Source organism: Urocitellus parryii, chromosome 2, assembly GCF_045843805.1.
Source record: "Urocitellus parryii isolate mUroPar1 chromosome 2, mUroPar1.hap1, whole genome shotgun sequence".
Classification (NCBI taxonomy): Eukaryota; Metazoa; Chordata; class Mammalia; order Rodentia; family Sciuridae; genus Urocitellus; species Urocitellus parryii.
The window spans coordinates 97,342,778-97,363,032 of NC_135532.1; the positions used below are offsets into that span (position 1 = coordinate 97,342,778).

General features: G+C 36.6%; 1 protein-coding gene and 1 pseudogene across 1 annotated transcript in view; one reads left to right on the forward strand and one right to left on the reverse strand.

The window, feature by feature from the left end:
- The window catches only part of Acad11 (acyl-CoA dehydrogenase family member 11), an 81,683-nt gene extending 61,696 nt beyond the window's left edge, over positions 1-19,987 (reverse strand). The window contains exons 1-5 of the mRNA XM_026383735.2: positions 19,506-19,987; positions 8,278-8,377; positions 6,800-6,925; positions 5,643-5,804; positions 2,638-2,802 (exon numbers count right to left, since the gene is read on the reverse strand). Coding sequence (XP_026239520.2) covers positions 2,638-2,802; positions 5,643-5,804; positions 6,800-6,925; positions 8,278-8,377; positions 19,506-19,654 — 702 coding nt within the window. The 5' untranslated portion in view covers positions 19,655-19,987. The remainder of the gene's footprint in view (positions 1-2,637; positions 2,803-5,642; positions 5,805-6,799; positions 6,926-8,277; positions 8,378-19,505) is intronic.
- Positions 14,973-15,952, forward strand: LOC113179258 (tRNA methyltransferase 10 homolog A pseudogene; annotated as a pseudogene).
- Positions 19,988-20,255: the final 268 nt, after the last annotated feature.

Here is a 20,255-nt window from a genome sequence, read left to right on the forward strand (position 1 = left end):
GGCATTACCTCATCTTAATAATTATACACAGCTTAACTTAATTAACATCATCTTAATGGCTCACTGGCATTACTTCTCAAACCACTCCTCCTAGCATACTGCTAGGAGCCATCTTGACCTGTTTGTGGCTCTCAGCAAAAACCAATTCTTTCAACATAGATTCATTCAGAATCATGTGAGCACCTGCTCTATAAATATAAAAAGACCTATAGGTATATTCATATTCTTTCTCTCTTTCTCTCTGACTCACTCTCTCTTCATCTATTATGTAGATTCCAGAGACAAAGATAAGAAAAAAATAAAGACATAATCCTTAACCTGAATAGAAAAAAAAGCTTTCTATCATATTTCTGTGTATATATATATATATATATATATATATATATATATATATATATATATATATATATAGGGGAGCACATGCATATCCATATCTGTCATGTAATCCAGAGGATGATTTTGCAATTTGTGATCTTATGGGGGAAAAAAGTCTAATTCTCTACTGTGAAAATTTTAAAAAGAAGGAGAAAGATAAACTATTAACTGAAATGACATTTTAAATTTTTAAAGCTCTTAGTGTTAGTCCATAGTGAGTATCTTTTCTTCTTCAATTATTCTCATAGTTTGTCTTGTGTGATGTGTAGGCACATAGGTATATATTGTTCTTTTGCTAATTCCTGGGTATCTTTTCTCTACATCTCTATTTTGAGCTCATTAGGAGCTACATTTCCTTTCCATCCCATGTTTCAGAGCACACAGTTAGTAATGAATAAATGCTAATTGACTTGGTTTCATGGATTACATCCATGAAGAGTTAGCTACAATAGTTATTGGAGGCAGAAGCTGTTTAAGTTTGACTTAACTAGTAATTCTGAGATTGCTGAGTATAAAGTAGAAGATATTTTCCTAACTACTAAAAAATTAAAAGGTGATGATATATATATATTAACAAATTAGAATTGCAGCTAAATAACTAAAATCTATGTCTTTATTGGTTGTTTCCTTTTAAGAAGAAATGACTCTCCCAGCAATTGGATACCTTGCTTATCTGAAAACAGATGATACCTGTTCAGCTACTTTAATCCCATAAAAGATGGATTTAAAATGTGAGATTAAATATAAAAGGGAAAAACAATTGGATATTTATAATGGTTTACCATTATGTTCAGCATATTAAAATTAATCTTTAAATATCTTAGTAAAGAACATATAATCTTTTGGGAGACCTAGGTTTGTATTTTTCCTTTCTTAAGTACAGAATAGAAAACAACTATAGTTACATAACATATTAAGGGCTCTATTAAGAGTAGTCAAAGATAAGCTCCAAGATATTAATGAATCAAGTAATATTGACCAAGACAAGGCAGATCCTGATGTTTTAACGAGTAAGATTTTGTAATTTTCCAGGTTATAAATTGGCACTATTTAATTTTCCTAATCTTAATATAGATAGCTTAGAATCTGGAATTCATCAATGCTATTAAACAAAAGTTTATGCACACACACTTGAAGCAGTCCCCTACTTATGATTGTTAGACTTAGAATTTTCAGTCTTTATGAAATGGTGCAATGACCATATGAATTTCGATCTTTTCCTGGGCTAGCAATGTGAAGGATAGTACCCTTTTATGGTTCTAGACAGTGGCAGTGAACCACAGCTCTCCATCAGCCATGCCATCATAAAGGTAAACAACCAATACTTCCGAGCATACTATGTAGGTAGGTCATGACATTCAGTAGGTTAGGCATGTTAAACACATATTCAATTTTTGATATTTTCAAATTACAATTAGTTTATCAGAATCTAATCCCATTATAAATTGAGAAGCATCTGTATATAATTATATGTACATAATTCTAATATCCGGACTAACTTTCCTATGAAAAATTTCCTGTTCTGCTGGTAAATATGCTCACATATCCTTATAAGGATACTTTGAATAATGAAAACTATGCAATGCAACTTATGTATTTTTTCCCTGTACTCTTTTTGTAAGGAAGGAATATAAAACCCAAAAGTGTAGCATATAAGTTTACAGCAGCTTTTCCTGTTCTAAAAAAAATTTAGCATTGTGAGAAAATTAATGGACCCAGAAAATAAGAAGCAGGATTCAGGGAACTGTAAATCTTTGATTTGTTTGTACCCTTTACAAAGAGTACACTGTGTACATTTACACAGGGCAAGGTTACATTAATCTCATACAATTCTCTGAGGCCTCAAAAGAGGCTTCTGGAATTCTGTCTTCTCTGAGCTTATAATAAACAAATTAAAAATTCTTAATAGCATAGGAAAAAAGAATCCAAAGAAATGTAATGAACCAGAAGAAAGAGCAAGAACATGGATGAGCCAAATATTTTAAATAATAAATGAAAAATGTCTTTGGAAACAGAGATCTACATATAAAAATTCCAAATCCTTTTTAAGTAGTAAATTAGATACCATTTAAGATTAGAACCAGCCTTAAAGGTAGGCATCTCTACCTGTGCTAGAAATAATTTTTTCAAGTTTTAAGTGTGTATACATCCTGAGTTGTAGGGAAGGAGGGGAAAGCAGGGCTCCATGGGGATGTCCAGGGGGCATCTACTTGCTTTTCAATTGAGACCTACTTTAATTATTATAAATATGGCTTACAATACCTCCTTAGGGTGGAAAATGATGTTATCTAGCTTGAAATCTCCATGAATCAAATTGCTCTCATTGTCATTATCTGGCAGGTTTTTCATTAGCCACTCAGACAGCTGTTTCATGGCAGGGATGTCCTGATGAGCTGCAGCTTGATACTGCGATGTCCAGGTTGAAACCTAAAGATATAAATATGAAAAATGATAGAGCTGAAAGTGGAATGGAAGGTTGAGCCATTCTAAAATTAAAACAAATTCATTTATCTCAAATTTTATTTTACTCTGAAAAACTTGAGATAATGCCTATAAATGAAAAATCACATAAGTTAAAACATTCATATCAGCCTCAAATTTTAAACACTTAGGTATCGCCTATCTTGCTTCATTTTACTTTCCTAGCATTTTGTCAAAGACAAAAAAAAAAGAAAGAAAAAAAAAAAACCTGGCCTTTCTGGGCTTGGTGGCTCATGCCTGTAATCACAGCGGCTTGAGAGGCTGAGGCAGGAGGATTGCAAGTTCAAAGCCAGCCTCAGCAAAAGTGAGGCACTACTCGACCCAGTGAGACCTTGTCTCTAAAAAAAATACAAAACATAGTTCTCCAACAAGTGGGACTATGTTAGGTATCTGCATTTATCTTGCCATTTCCAAGTATAAGGTCCTTGCTTAGTATCTGGAAGGCTCGTTGGTCGAGTGCCCCTGAGTTCAATCCTCAGTACCAAAAACAAACAAACAAACAAAAAAAAAAACTGGCCTACGCATCATAGGTGTGATATAGTCTTTATTCAGGAACAACTTTGTGGAAAAAAAAGAATGTACACAAACACACATACAAATAAATAGGCATAGACCATTTCTTAAAAGGGCACAAGAAATAAGTAGCCCCTGAAAAAGGAAATATGGAGGCTAGAAGAAAAAAGGAGATTTTGACTTTCAATTTTAATTGCCTTTCTTAAACTCCCAGAGTCTTCTAAATATACTTCAAGTACGAATAGTGCAAATACTTTCTATCATTCTTAGAATTAAAAACAAATCCACTTTTTCAGACTCCTCCAACAAGTGGGACTATATTATGTATCTGCATTTATCTTTCCATTTCCAAGTAGTCCTTGCTTAGCATCTGGAAGGCCATCTTAAGTGAAAGCCACCATTTTAAGGAAAAAGTTTTACTTTCACGCCCAAGGGCGTTTCTGAGAAAGACTCACCACTCCTTTACACTAACCAAACTCCTCTGATTCCTGAGCTTCCCCCATAAAAGTCCCCAGAACTCAAACCTGTTTGCCTCTCTCTCTCCTATAGAGAAGATACCTTTATTTGTCAGCTCTGACAAATAAATGTGTATCTCTGCCTGGTCTCCGTCTTTTATCTCTTACTTACCCATCTGTGGTTCCTTGCTTTCCCTTCACCAAGTGTATCTCTGCTCAATTTAATGCAATAGAACAGAGATCTTTATCTTTAGAGTTTTACTAATCCAGGTTTAAATTATGTTCATGCCGCTTACTTGTGTATACTTTGTCAGTGTAAGCCTTAGTTTCCTCATCTGCAAAATGGGAGTGAAAATACCTATGTCTTAGGGTTGTCACAAAGATAAGAAAGAGAAGGTCAATAGCTCATCTGGAACAGGACCTGACACAGACTAAGTACTCTCCAAAACCTAGTTCTCCCTCTCTTCAGCTTTCTCGCACCCAAATTGACATGTTTACAAAGGGAAACAGCCTGCTATATATCTGGTCTTGCTTTCCCTTGATTGAAAGGCTCACTATGTCCCCTATCACTCCAAATTTCGTCTTTCTTAAAAAACTTACTGCAAGATATCTTTCCCAGAAAGTTTTTCCCATCTAAGCAATCTCAGTGCTCTGAATGGCAGTGCTCTTGTGATAAGCACCAAACAATTTACTACTAGATTATACACTCTTTTATATAATTTTCTAGTTTCATGTATTTGAGATGTACAGGTTCATGTACAGTTCTCTCAAAAATGAAAAGTTTCTTTAGAAGAACCTATTTCTCTTGTTATTTTTCACAATACTCAGAAAGAATTAAACACACAGTAAAGCTTAACAAATGCCTGCTGGCACAACTTAGAAAGGGGAAACTTGTTTCCCAGTGTGGGGGTGCATACTTGATCCTGTAATGGGTAAACTAACCCAAGCCTGGATGCAAAATAAAACCAAGAACACTGTCCTGAGAATTAGTGCCTGGGAAAGGGAGAGTTCCCCCCTTTCTAGTCAGCTCCTCTTCTGGGAACTTGATTAGCACCCTGCTAGAATATAACTACTTTCCTTTGAAGTGTAAAAGTCCCTGTACCAGTGGAGGCACTGGGCCCAAGGCCTCATAAAAGGAGCCAGTTCTTTCCCTTATCATTCTCTGCTTTGTAAAAAGCTTAAAATCTTGTGCACAACTATGTATTGTTTGAACTAGAAAATTTATGACATTACATAGCCTATAAATGTTGTGACAAACTGGTAATGTATGCTGAGAATTTGGAGTTTGATCTCCTCTGGGCCTGCTGGTTTAAAATAAAGTTTGAGCCTTCCCACTCTTTTAGAGTGCCATTTGCCATTTCTTGCCTGATTCCCACAATAATCCCAGTGATTCAGGAGACAAGACAGAATGATTGCAAGTTCAAGGTCAGCCAGAGGAACTAAGCAAGACCTGTATTCAAATAAAAAATGTTAAAAAGTGGGCTGGGAATTATTAGCTCAGTGATAGAGTGCTTTTGTAGCCTGAGCAAAGTCTTGGGTATAATCCCCAGAGAGAAAAAGAGTAAGGGGGTAGGGGGTGGGGAGAGAGAGGCCGAGAGGGAGAGGGAGGGAGGAGGGACTAGGCAGAAAATATATTGGTAAGTTAAAAGAAGAATCTGAAAACAGTAGCCTAAAAATAAGTCAATCTAAAGAATTATGTAAAAATAACAAATAGCAAAGTTTCAGAAAACCATATAATGATTGTTTTTTATTTTAACAAATGAACAATATTTATTTCGAGGAACTTTAAAAAGTAGGTTTTTTATACTGACACATTACCTGTCTTTTGCAGTACCCAGCACCTGGACCATATCCCTCCAATTGCATTGTCTGTAAATTCAAAGAATGCAGTCGAGCCAGTGTCTCTATCATGGCCACATATATGGCTGAGCGTTCTGCTGGGCTAACTCCGGGAAGTGTGAAGTCACGAAAGATTCGGCCCTATGGATGTGATTATAATGGGTAATTTAAATGCTTGAAACCAAAATTAATACTTTGTAGAATATGTCAGAAATACATTCATTTGTGAAACATTTACTATTGTAATAGTGGTCCACTTCCAACTTATTTTTAAAATGGACATGTTTCTTTCTCTTCCTCTCGCCCACTTCCTAATCTCAGGGGAAACAGTATTACCTTTCTTCCCCCTTTCAGGAAGATTCATCTGTCCTAGAGTACACATCCATTTTAGGAATGAAGTAATCCAGAGTTGGGGGTGGCACCAGAAGATCTCAGAAATGACTATTAACAAGTGAATTACAACTCCAACAGAGAACACAGGGAAAGTAGCTTTGAATCACCTCCTTAAAAGACCCCTGTTCCTGCTGGTGGGCAGAATCACAGCTTCTGGAACAGGGGTCTCCTGTATTTTTCCTTTGCTAGCAAAGTAATAAACTTTCTTTTTTTTTTTTTTCTCAAAATCACATCCTTGTTATTGAATTGGCATCAGGGACAAGGACCGAGCTTTTGGCAACAATATAAGAGTATACATTCAGAGGGAAAATACGAAAATGTGCTAAGATGAACACAAAAGTCAAACTACTCCTAACTTGAATTTTACCAGAAACAAACTAAAAAATAATTTGAATTTATTTTATTAATGGTTTGATCTTTTCTTTGGGAAATGTGCTATCCCCCCATACCTAACAGGACAATTTGCCATTTATAGATAGCTCTTTTCTGACATCTAGAGGAAGACTTAAAAATAAGTCAATATTCTCTAATTATTAAATTAGTTCTTAGTCTATTTCATCTCTCTCTCATTGTATATGCTTAAATTAAAACAAAAATTTAAGCCTTTACAAAGCAAACTGATTAACTGATTAACAGTTGAATAAACTGTCATTTATAAATATCATAATATAATTTCATCTAATAAATCATATTTAACTTCAAAATTAAAAATAAGAACAAATGAAATAGGATTATTAACTTACCTGCACATGTTCCATCACATAAAATTCTGTTCCAATGACAGAAGTATCATTGCAGTACAGTAAAACTTTGGGAACAGGGAAGCCAACGGAAAACAAGGCTTTCTGGACTTTATATTCTCTATCAATCTAAATAGCATGATAGATTATTAAAAATTAGAAACATAGAAATTTAATAACTACTTGTAAGATAACCTTAAGGTAAGAAATCAATTATAAAACAGTGTCAACAAATAATACAGAGGATAACAGTAATAATTTACTTAACAGTAGTCTTCATATAATCATTATAATTATAAACTAAATCAGCTCTAAAAAATTGTAACTTAATTAGGATAAAAGGATGGGCACAGGGTCTAATCCTGGGTCTGTTATTGTGAAGGCAATAGTTTTTCACAGGTTATATCATAAAATATTCCTTTGTTCTCAGCAGTTCCCTGCTCACTGGCTTTCTCATTCTTTCATATCTCCCAAGAGAGCTTAGGCAAATGTCCCTTCTAGTGTACAACCATAGTCTTCTAGTGTGAAGGGACCAAGAAAGTTACAATCTGCAGTTTTTCATTACCCAGCTCACAGTGGTCTTTACCCAGTGAGCTAAGCCTGGAAAGCACCTATTAAACAAGATCATATTAACATCCTAAATATGCATAGTGTTTTCACTCTTCTCCAGTATTGTGATTTATGTCCTGGCTTATTTTCTAAATATCCATAGACAATATGTGTTTATGCAAAAAGGAAAACTTAGTTGTTTTTTAAAAAAATGATTGAACATAATATTTGTACATATTTCTGAGATACAATGTGATGACTCGATTCACATATACATTGAAATGATCAACTCAGGGTAATTAGAAAAACTTAGTTTTTAACAAAAATCTTTTATAATTCTCACTGCTAAGTCTTATATTTAGAGAATACATTAAAATTCTATTCAACTCTTCTTTTTTGTTTTTAGTTGTTGATGGACCTTTATTTAACTTATTTATTTATATGTGGTTCTAAGAATCAAACCCGCATGCTAGGTGCACTCTAATACTGAGCCACAACCCCAGCTCTCAAGTCTTTTTATCACCAAAAGATTAAAGCCTTGTAGCAAGTATACTAAAATAATTCAGCAAATAGTGTTATTAGATATAATATTTAAGTATATAACAAAAACAAAACATCTAAAAAATGAGCAATACTGAAAATATTCATGGGCTCATTATATTTCTTGCCAAGTATACAGGGAGGAACCAAATCCCACAAGATGATTGTTTATCAAGACGAATGGCCTGAGATAGTCTTATATTTCAATACCAAATTCTTTTCTAAAACAAAAAGGGACAAAATTCAAGTAAAATTTAATTAGAAATAAATTCATTTTTCTATTACTTATTAGCCAGAAGATAACTTTTAAAAAGCAATTTAGATTATTTTTGTGTGTATAAAAGGCATTTACTTGTCACCAAAAAATATACCATTACATTTATGTGCCATACCTTATGTGCTTTAGGAAGAAGTGAACCTGGTGGCTTTTTCCTGAGTACATATGCTTGAAAGCCCTTCTTGAGATGAAAGGTTGGATTAGACTGCCCTGATCTAGATAAAAGCAAAGAAAAGGTGAGTTACAGGATATGTTTTCCTTCTTCAAATCCTGTGGAAATGTCAGAAGAGACAGGGAATGAAAAGGAATCCACCTGAATGTTGGAAAGGCAACAGTAGTGCTATCAGCATTTCACAGTATGTAATATACTAGTAGCTGAGAATCTATGACCCACACTAGTAGAAGAGTGGACCTCACCACCTGACTACAAATCATGTTCTGTCAGAAGTAACCCATGGCAATGTATAGATCTAAGTAAATAAAGGCTGGGAGAAGAAATTTCAGGTAATCAGTCAGAAAAGCACTAAAGGATGCTGGAACAGCTGGGTTAGTACCCTTTATTTGCCCTTGGAGAGAGAACCCCATATGTCACCAAGGCTAGCAATTAAATTCAGCTCTCTACAAAAGGAGAGATAAGTGAGATCCCAGAGTGAGCAGCATCTGGGCCAGGAAAGTACAAAAGTGCCGCTGGTAGCTGGTAACTAATGGACACCAGTGCACTGGCTTTCCTCTCCAGGTGTACAGTAATTCTCACATTTACTAAGGATATACACTCCAATTAACAAAACTATCCAATCTACACCTTCATTTATAACATGAGCAGTTAAGCATCACCTAACTTTTGAAGAATTTAATAGTATAAAAGAGAGACCTTGAACCAAATAAGCAAAGGAATAAATCCCAGAGGCATTAGGTAATATGAGAAATGAGGAAAAAAATGTGAAATTTCTCCACCCTCCATCAGGAAAGAACAACAGTGAGCCCAGACTGAATGCAGCAGCAGCTCCATTTCCTATAAGCCAGAAACATTGTTCCCAGACTCATATTAAAGAGTAATGATCTTGGCACCATCTAATTCTATGATTACACTAGTGGCTGCTAATAGATGGGGGAGGAGGGAATTAGGAGGCATGAGGTTTCTTTCTGAGGTGACACAAAAATGTTCTAGATTAGTTAATGGTGATTGTGAATATACTGAATCATATACTTCAAAACTGTTAAAAACTGTGAACTTTATATTATATGAATTTTATCCCCAAAACATCAATTAGAAAACTGAAAACTTTTCTTCTGAGGAAATACTTACTGTGGTTCTAACAAAGGCAAAAAAAAAAATGCAGAAGCTCACTTGCACTGGAGGATTATCACTGACACTGTCAAGATAGCATGGGCTAAGTTTAACCACTGCAACCATCAGGCCTTCAGAGAATCTGGATCAGAGGTAGCCTCAATGTAAGAATGATCATCACTGAGCCAATGTTTAAGACATGGATAAGATATCTATGCTAAAAGAAACATGTTGATCTACAACCTATAAGCACTTTTGGCTTGTCCAATTTCTATTAACAAAAATGCAATCATTACATTTAGATGTGTAGCTAGAGACCTTACTGGGTTGGAGAAGATTTTTGACTAGATATCAAACTAGATTCAAAAGCTCAGAAATTACTGTAGGACTTCTTCAATAGAAGAGCTGGAAAAAAGAAAGAACCAACCCTATAAGTGTTAGTTATGTTTGCAGCTACCTAGGTGGCCATCTTGTCCCATTAAATCTTATCCCTTGTCCAGAAATAAATTTGAAGATATTCAGGATTTGCAGTTTCTCTGTGTTACTCCTTGTCCATTGGCATGGAAACCACTGTTGAACCATGATATTCTGACCAAATACAATACGGCTGTTCACACCAAGCAGCCTCAGACCTTCACCATCTACTCTCCGCAATCAATTGGTTTGTTCAGTTTTATGTGATTGAGCAATGATAAAGAATAAGAACCAACTTGGCAAACTTGAACTCTTAGGCATCCTCCTGTACCCTCTGAATTTCCATGGATTCCAGTAACTTGATACAGTTGCCAACAGCATCTGAGACATGTTTGCTGAAGATAAAAGATCAGGAAACATGAAGATAAAAAGATCACTGACATGGTGTTTGAGAATGGACAACATTAAGTATATATGGTCAATAAGCTTAAAAGTAAAAAATGTATGAATATGAGAAACAAAGAGTCAAAATATTCACCAAGAAGTTGCTCAGATCTTAGATATTTAATAGGCCCCAGTAGAAGATGAATTCAAACAGAAGTTTCTTGACAAGTGCAATGGAATTATCAAATGGCTGGACAAAAATCAGATTACTGAGTAGAAAGAATTTAACATCAGCAGAAAGATCTGGAGAAGGTCCCAAACCCCACCATGTCTCAGTGACCAGAGAGCAGGCACCATGCTAGGTGCTCTATGAGCAATTTCCCTGGGAATGGTTGCTTATTCTTCCAGAGGTGCTTCTTTTGGAACCATGATTGCAGATACAAATTAAGCCAACCAAATCACAATGAAGTTTGAACACAGTCTTGACATTTGAAGAACACTGATTTGTAAATAGTTATTTTGATGGCATTTAAAAATCATATTTAAGGTACTATGTAACATTTCCTTAGACATTTTGAATACCTGAATATACACCATGAAAAAAATTACAGTTGCATTTTATCCTTGTGGTAAATAAAAGGAAAGTGCAATTCATGTTGGAGAACAAAATATTTTTAAATTGGTATCATAAAAACAAAAAAGTAAACCCAGAGCACTTAGCTTTAGACTGCTACTCCCAGGCTCCAACAACCTACAGAAATAGTCACGGAGCACTATGAAAAACAGGACCCCTTAGGATTAAGAGATAAACATCTGGTTGGGGGAAATAAGAGCCAAGCTAGCTCTCTGTCTTATGGGATTAACAGTCATACCAGAAAATTAGGAATTTAAAAGTGCATCCATCTTCAAGGCTATGGGAGTGAGATAACACACCAGGAGATGGGAGGCTGAGGAGTTAGCTCAGCCTTCTGAGATTATGTGGTCAGCAGAAATGTCAAGAAACTGGAGCCAAAGCAAAATCACTGGAAACAGTTCACTGAAACAGTATAATAGTTGGCTTAATTCTGAAAATGCTGTCAGACTTTCCCAGATGATAAGGGGCAAACCAGGGTAAAGGACAAATGCATGCACATGTGGATATCAGTCACTAAAGTAACCCACAGGAAACTTTCAACTCATTAGCATAATAAAACAGAACCCTCAGGTGGAGACCTAAGGAGACATGATGTATGAAGAGGAGTATGGGTGCAACTAAAATCCCAACACTACATGTGATGACATCAAGAGATCAGGTTCCTGTCTACCATGTAGATGCCATAAATGCTGTACATATACCTTTGTCCTTTGCTTGAGCCAGCTTAACACTGTTGGTCAGTGCTGTCTCCCTTCTGTCTTGAGCAGAAGCCCCTAATAAAATCTTGCCTGTGCTTAAATTCTTCTGGGTCCAGTTTTCATTTCAACCAGTTCTGGATACAAGAACCTGAGTGTAGTAATACTACCCTATCCCATTTCTTAACATAGTGCCATGGCATTGAGACCACAATGGTGGTCTTCCTTCCTGTTTTTATTCTGCAGACTTCCCAAGGGACAGATTTTTTTTTCCATATCAGTCATCCCCTGGGTCTGGAGATGTAGTCTGTATCCTTCTTCATTATCACTCCAGACTCTTTGCTCTCTCCAGTTTCATGCCATGAGATTCCGCTCCCACATTGGGCACTAGGACTCTGAAAAGGGGCGGGTCTCCCTACTTCACCCCTTCTCAGCAGGAAGCAGCCAGACTTGGTATTGACACCCCAATTCATTATCCTCTTTCAGAGTCTGGAATGAAGAATATGGAAAACAACCCCCCTCAAGGAGAAAGGAGGAAGATGGGCTCTGGGCTCTGGACTTTCATCCTTTCCCAGCAACAAATGGGTTTTGAACTTTTGCAATTGTTTTCCTGATTTAGGCTTTTAACTTGCACAACTGTTCCCTCTGACTACCCAAATGATGCACTCTGCAAATGATTCAAACCTCACTTGTTATGATCCAAATCTCACTTAAACCCTATCAAAATCAGACCCCTAATGTAATCAATTGCCATTTTCTCTTCTGAAAATGTGACATTCTGCTGCTTAATAAAGAAAGTTTGCTGATCCATTGAGGTCTGTTCCTTGTTTCAGTTATTTTTGCTTTTACCATCTACCCTTCTTTATTTTATTGTAGCCAGCTACCAACTCCCAGATCACTCCCCTTCACTTCTGGAGGATTTTAGCTTGATTCACAATTACTCTCATAAATAATACTTGATCAATGATTTCAAAGTCCACACAGAAGAAGGATCTAATAACAACATGTAACGGACATGGTGTCAAGGAAAATATCAATGGAGGAGGAAAATTCAAGGGACTGACAGATTTTGAGTATTAGATTGGACATCTCTTGAAACACTGCATAATTCTACTTTGTAAGCATTTCTCTGATCTATTTTTCTACTCACTTTGACTAGTACCTCAATCCATTGATCCTACTTCTTTTCACTCACGTACCCCCACCAAATCCTTCCTTAACTAGCCTACATTTAATGGTAAATTACATAGCCATTACCTTGATGCACCTTCAATACACTTGCCCTTTTCTTACTTCATGGTATTTGCGTGTAAAAATTCCCATCCTAATTAAATCCAATTATCAATTATAGAATTGAAAGTAGCTAGAGAAAGAAACATATGGTCATAATTATTGATTTAGTCTAAGCTTGTGAGAAGCAGACCCTGAGTAAAAACATGTGTGACCAAATGACTTAAGGAAGGGCTTGATAAACTAATAAAGAATTGGGAGAAACTGGTCAGGGAAGGGAAGAAAGACAAGCTAGGGTATGCTCTAAGACAAAGTTCCTAAGAGGGTAGCTTCAGTCTTAATTCCTGGGAGTGTAGGCAGGTATTGGGGCAAGGGGAGAACTCTGCAGTGTCTAATAGCCTGAGAGCTGTCTTACCTTTGAAGCAAAGATGATGGAGATTTCAGACTCCTGAATCACTTGTGGTTAAGAGCCATCTTAGGCATTATAACATTCAGGACAAAGGAGGCTCAGATAGCAGAAGGACAGTTCTCCAAAAAAAGAGCCACAGCTGCTAGCTATTAAAAACCCAACAAAGCTGGTGTATACAGAAACAATAATAAAAAGAGTACCTGGGCAAAACAATAATGTCTACCAAAATAACTACTTGGTCCTTCAAATTCATCACCATGAACCTCAAGGTTACCCTAATTGGCAATCATTTTTCCTTAGCTCATTTATTCTCCTATGCTCTTGAATTTCATAATTTCCTCTTCCTCAAACCTCTAGCCCCTTCTCCTCCATCTTCACTCTCAGCTAATTACCTCTGTGCCTAATTCAGTGAGAAACAACAATTGGATCAGAATTTCCACAAATTTACTCTACTATACCTACTGCATACAATTATCCACACTCATATTATTGTCATCTCTCCAGAGTCTATAGAATAATGTTCACACATATGCCTAAGGATAACCCCACCTTTTATGAATTGGATTATTCTGGTTTTCATGGTCCTTGTTCCAGATATCCCTCTTGCACAATTACAAATCTCTGCCATCAGCACACAAACATGCTGTGTGTGTGTGTGTGTGTGTGTATGTGTTTTAAAAAGCCTTTTCTTAAACCTCACTTCTCCCTCCACTTAAAACATTTCTATTCCCCTTTGTGGAAATGCTCCCTGCTCCGGTTTTCTTTCTTTTGTTCTTTCTTAAACCCATTTCAATCAAACTTTCATTTCCGTATTTGCACTAGAACTACTTTTTCAAGGTCACTGATACAAACCATGATTCTCCTCTCCTCTCTGGCCTCCCCCTTCTGAGATTCCTTTGTAGGTTCCTCTTAATTCTCCAACTTCTTCATATTAGGGTGCTGTGGACTCAATTTCTAAACCTTAGCTTTATGACTCATTTTCTCTGTAATTCTTCAATCTCGTGGCTTAATCTTCTCTATGTCAATGACTCCCAAAATTATGTCTAATTCAGACCCAAACCCTGACCTCTAGACTCATATCCAGCTGCTATACATATTCACTTGAATGTCTAAAAGCCATCTTGAAACTTAACATTCCCAAACTGAGTTCCTAACAGTCCTCCTCTAATCCATTTTTTATTACAGTCACCTCTAATTCAGTTCATGATAACCCCATACTTATAGCTACCATGGTAAAATAGAATAATTCTGTCTCTATCTTTTTCTTTCCTATGCCATATCTAATCAGTAAATTCTTCAAGATATACCTTCACCATGACCACTCCACATATTCTACACTCCCATGCTAGTCCACGCCACTAATCTCTCTCTACTGTAACACTGTAATACAGCTGTCTTGTGTTCACCCTTGCCTCAGTCAACTCTCAACACAACAAACAGAAATTCTGTTAAAAAAAATAATCGGGGCTGGAGATGTGGCTTAAGCGGTAGCGTGCTTGCCTGGCATGCGTGCTTGCCTGGCATGCGTGCCGCCCGGGTTCGATCCTCAGCACCACATACAAACAAAGATATTGTGTCTGCCGAAAACTAAAAAAATAAATATTAAAAAGATTCTCTCTCTCTCTCCCCCTTAAAAAAAATAATCACGGAAGCTTCCAAAGGAGGACTTGCCAGCAGTATCAAGAACACACCAGAGGCTTTCTGAATAAACTACCACATTCTCCTTCTCCATCACCTCAGTTTAAAACACCAAATAATGTCATTTAAACTGTCACCAGCGTTTATTGAGACTTTTAATGTTGAAAAGAAGCAAAACTTAAGTGAAAATCAGGAAAGAGAGAAACCAAGATCAGATGAAGGGATTCAATCAGTATCTAAATGACAAAATGAAGAAGCTAATAATACAGAAACAATGGGAAGAACAATGAGAATTTCTCAAACAAAAGTGGAAAGAAACAAAACTCAATACAAAGAAATTAGAGAAACAGTGTCAACTGGCATCAAACTCACATGGAAATGACAGAAAACGTGTTGGAAGACATGCTGTTCATAGTATACTCCGCCTTATCATCAACTGTAGTTCAGAACTACAGTTCTGATTTGATGGCATGAAAGGACATTAAGAAACTTCATGAGCTATCCAACAATGCTATGCAGAAAACCAACGAGCACTGCATCCTGTGAAGTTTTACCTGACAAGCCATGAAGGCCAACTGAAAAAGAACATAGATGTAAATGACAAAGGACAGGACAACTGGAAGGATATTTACATCAACCAGAGCATTATAATGAACTCATAATAAAAAGAACCCAATTTTCAGATTCACCCAATATACTAAAGGAATTAGATGATCAAAGACATAGGTGATTGGAGCATTAGTGGATCACAACCATCATAAGGGATTCACATACAAACAAGCATCAGAATTTGGAAGTGATCAGGTATGGCTCCCCCTTCAAAATTTTGTGAAGAAAAGTTTTGGCAGTTAATCATGCATTTGAGATTATTCTGGGATACCTGGAAACAAGAAACTGGCAAGAAGCATTTTTCACTCTCTTACCCCAAAGGAAAGGAGCTTTTCCTGTAGACAAGCAGTCTGCCATGGTTGAAGGTGAATCAGACAGTGATTCCAGTGAAGGAAATATAGCAAGAATGAACCAGAGTCACCACATAAAGACAAACAGCAGGATAAGGTACATAGCACTGAATGTACAATGCAATCCGCACCACACTAGCATTACCCATAATAGGGAATAATACCACAAACACCAATGTTCTCACTACCTTGAGAAAATTATCACGTCTTTGAAGCCCTCTGTAAATCCTTCCTCTTTAGAATAACTACCATCCTGAATTTTATATTTACCCTTCTTTTGAAGTTTATTTAGTTAAACAATATATGCTAAATGTACTTTTATTTGTCCATGATTTTTATTCAGTGTGGTGTAAAGCTACAGCTGACTCATTTTCACTGCTGTATGGTATTCCATTATATCATTAAAGTACAATGTATCCATCTATTTTACTACCAATAAATTTCTTGGGTCCTGGATTTTTGCTATTACAAACTGTGTAGTGAATGGAGTATAATTTCTCATTCTTTTGGTTGTACATGATGTGGGATCTCACCGGTCATATAGTTTTATATATACATAGGGTAATAAAATCTGATTCATTCTTCTATCCTTCCTATCCTTATGCCCCCTCCCTTCCTTCACTCCCCTCTACCTAATCTAAAGCAACTCTATTTTTCCCTAGCCTCCCCATTTATTGTGAATTAGCCATTCACATATCAGAGAAAACGTTCAATCTTTGTTTTCTTGAGATTGGCTTATTTTGCTTAGTATGATATTTTCCAACTCCATCCATTTACTGCAATAATTTCATTCTTCTTTAAGTTTGAGTAATTTTCCATCATATGTGTGTGTATATATATATATATATATATATATATATATATATATATCACATTTTATTTACCTATTCATCTGTTGAAAGGTACCTAGGTTGGCTCCATAGTTCAGCTGTTGTGTGTTGAGCTGCTATAAACATTGATATGGCTGTATCACTGTAATATGCTGATTTTAAGTCTTTGGGGTACAAATGGAGAAGTGGTATAGCTGGGTCAAATGGTGGTTCCATTCCAAGTTTTCTGAGGAAGCTCCATACTGTTTTCCATAATGGTTACACCAATTTGTAATTCCCACCAGCATTGTATGGGTGTACCTTTTCCCTCATATTCTCGCTCCCCTATGTTTTTTTTTTTAAAGAATTTCTTCTCTAATTCAAAGGTTTAAAAGGTCATGTATTCTAAATATTTAGTTTTGTCTTTAACAACCAAGTACACTGTCCACTTGGAGTGTGTGAAGTAGAATAAGGAGTCTAGTTTTAACTTTTTCATATGGATAATAACTATAACTGTCCCAGTATAATTTCGTTAAAAAGTCTCCCTCCCCACTAGTTCTCAATGCCAGCACTGTCATATATCAAAGTTCTATAAATATTAAGTATTTTTGTAAAATATCAAATTCATTGGTCTGTTTATCCAGCTCCATTAATACCATGCTATCTTATTCAAATTTCTGTTTTGTTGTTCTTTAGAAGTTTTCTGTGATTATTGACCTTATGCTCTTGCACACAAAATTTAGGATCAATCTTTCAACTTAGAGAAAAAAATTAGAATTTTAAAAAAAGAAAAATTTACAATATTATATTTTTCTAATCATGTACAGACATCTCTTAATTTTAAAAATTCTTTTTACACATTAAAAAATCCTAATAAACATTTTCTTAACAAAGGTACTGCACAGTTTTACTAGATGAATATTAATACATTATATAACCCCAACATTAAAATTCATACATTAACACACACACTCAAGATTGAATCCTATGTGGTTTGCCACTTAGTTACAACCCTAGACATTTGTGTGTGTGTGTGTGTGTGTGTGTGTGTGTGTGTGTTGCTGAGGATTGAACCCATGGCAAGGCAAGCACTCCACCAATTGAGCTATATCCCCAACCCTCCCCATTCCTTTTTTATTTTTGAGATAAGGCCTAAATTATTGAGGCTGGCCTTAAACTTATAATCCTCCCGACTTAGCCTTCCAAATAGTAGGGGTTACAGGAGTGTGCCACAATGCCTGGCTGGTAATTTATATTTTTGATGCTCTTATTAATCATAGCTTTTTGAAAATTCCTTTTTAACTGTTGGTAAAGTACAGAAACACAATGCATTTGTTTACAGAACTTTCATAACTATTATCTGTGTAGATTATTACTTCTTTAATCCATTAATATTTCTAAATGTGTATTTGATAGCTTTTTTTTTCCGTTAAAGTTTTGGCACTTATTTTCTAAAAATGTGGGTTTTTTTCAAAAAAAGATACTTCAGAATTATTGAAGTTTCCATTGTGGCTTAATGTGTCTTTAACTGTATTAAAATTTTTCATGTGTTCATCTGGTATGGGATCCAGTTCCATTTGTATGTATAAAATCAAGTTCCAAAGTAATTTCTATACCACAACTAATTTTAGTTAATAAGTATGATTATGGTTTAACATTCAATTTAATTCAGAATTAGTAACTCTACAATCCTAGGTGAATATTATTATTCCTTTTTGTCAAAACAGGACTTGATGTTCAAAGGGCAATTGATTCAAATTCTTGTGACCAACAGTAATTGAACTTTGACCCACTTTAGTTTGTTTACATCATAAGTCTTCTAGGCCAGAGACTACAGCTATTCTTTATTCCACCTCTCCTTTATTTCCCAATGTCTCTTAAGACATGGGGTTTTAAAGTTTTTATACCCCAGACTCTCTCTGATTCATCTCCTTTATTTCCATTTTTACTGAAATCAATAATCAAAGAATATAAACACCAATGATAAAATGCCAGTGTTATTGCAAAGTTTACACCCTTTCACTCACATTACTTCATTTTATTACCAAGGCTAACTAGAACAGGCACAAAAGAAAACTTGTTCTCAAAGTTTACGTAATATATTTAAAATTCCCACGTAATAAGTGGCAGATCAAGTTTTTTTTTTTTGAAGTTAGGAGTCTTTCTATAGTGCCCTATTTATAAAAATACAATTTTATTTATTTTTTTTAGTGGTAGATGAACACAATACCTTTATTTTGTTTAGTTTTTTTAATGTGGTGCTGGGGATCAAACCCAATACCTCATGCATGCTAGGCTAGCACTCTACCACTGAGCCACAACCCCAGCCCTAAAAGTACAATTTTAAAATAAAGTTTTAAAAAGTTTAAAACGGTACTCTCTGGATCAGCTCTTCAAGTTTCATTTCCTGGGTTCAGAAACTGAGGCCCAAAGTGGAGCTATAACTTGCCAAGTGAAGACATTAGTAGCTGTTGTAGCCTCCAGGTGGTACCCCTAACTCTGCCCCCAAGAAATATGGCCAATTAAATGTAATTACACCGGCTTCTCAAAAAAAAAAAAAAAAAAAAAAAGTCTTATGGTTGTGGCACAAAGGCCAGAGAAAGTAACTAAATTTCTCACTGTACTTCCGGCCTCTACTACTTCAGTGAGTAAATCCTTGAGTCACATAATTTCAACCTTGAACAAAATTTCCAGTGGGCAATGTAATGGCAAATGTCATGATGCTTCCGGTACTGCCCTCGAATGGGGACCAGGCCGAATTGGAATTGTGGAACAGACAATAAGCAGTCCCTGCCTGCAGGATGCGTCACTGCAGAAAAAGAAATTGGAAGGGCCAAAGGAAAGAAAGCATAATGCACAGATCTGTTCCTGCTGCATCGATACCTGTACTGAGTAACGGTCAACGTAGCTCCGGGCTGTGCCCCGAAGCCAGGCAAATGACGGCTTAGGTAAGCATCCAAGGACTTGCAGTCTAACTGGTGCTGGGGCAGCACTTCTGCGGTCTCGGGCTCGTGGGCAGCATCCGTCCCCATGACTGTCGCCGAGCTGCAAGCCACAGACTAGACCCGGACAGGTTCTGGAGTGCCAAGGTTCCCCACAGGTTGCAGCAACTACACTTCAGAACTTGGGGGCGAGGCCGGGCGGGGCCTGGCTCTAGCCAATCATACACCTTAGGGCTCCATTAAGGCGTTACGCCGGCCCGCTGAATCTGGCTACTTGAGAAATACCGAAAGCACCCATGTGTGCTCAAATTTTTAAATTTCTGTCAGTGCCAGCGTTGGAGGGGCTCGGTTTTAAAGAAAGTAAAACCATAGTTATAGCTGCGAGCGAACAAAGATGTAGGAGTCGCTCCCAGACGACTTACTGCACCTGCCTGCGGAAGACCTCTAGGGTCCGGTTCAGAAAAGAGACCGTCAGGTCCTCGAGCCCAGAAATAAAAGATCCGGGTGTTTTCTCCTAGCCACTTAGTTAAAAGGCAACGTCGCCGTCCTCTTGCTCCAGGTACTTATAACCCCAGTCCTGTGGCAGCTTGTTATAGCAGATGTAGCGAAGAAAGAACTCAAAAGAGGCGAGTTTTTGCTGAGGGGAGCGATGAGAGCGACGCACCGGAAGCGGTACCTTGGAAGGTCTTCA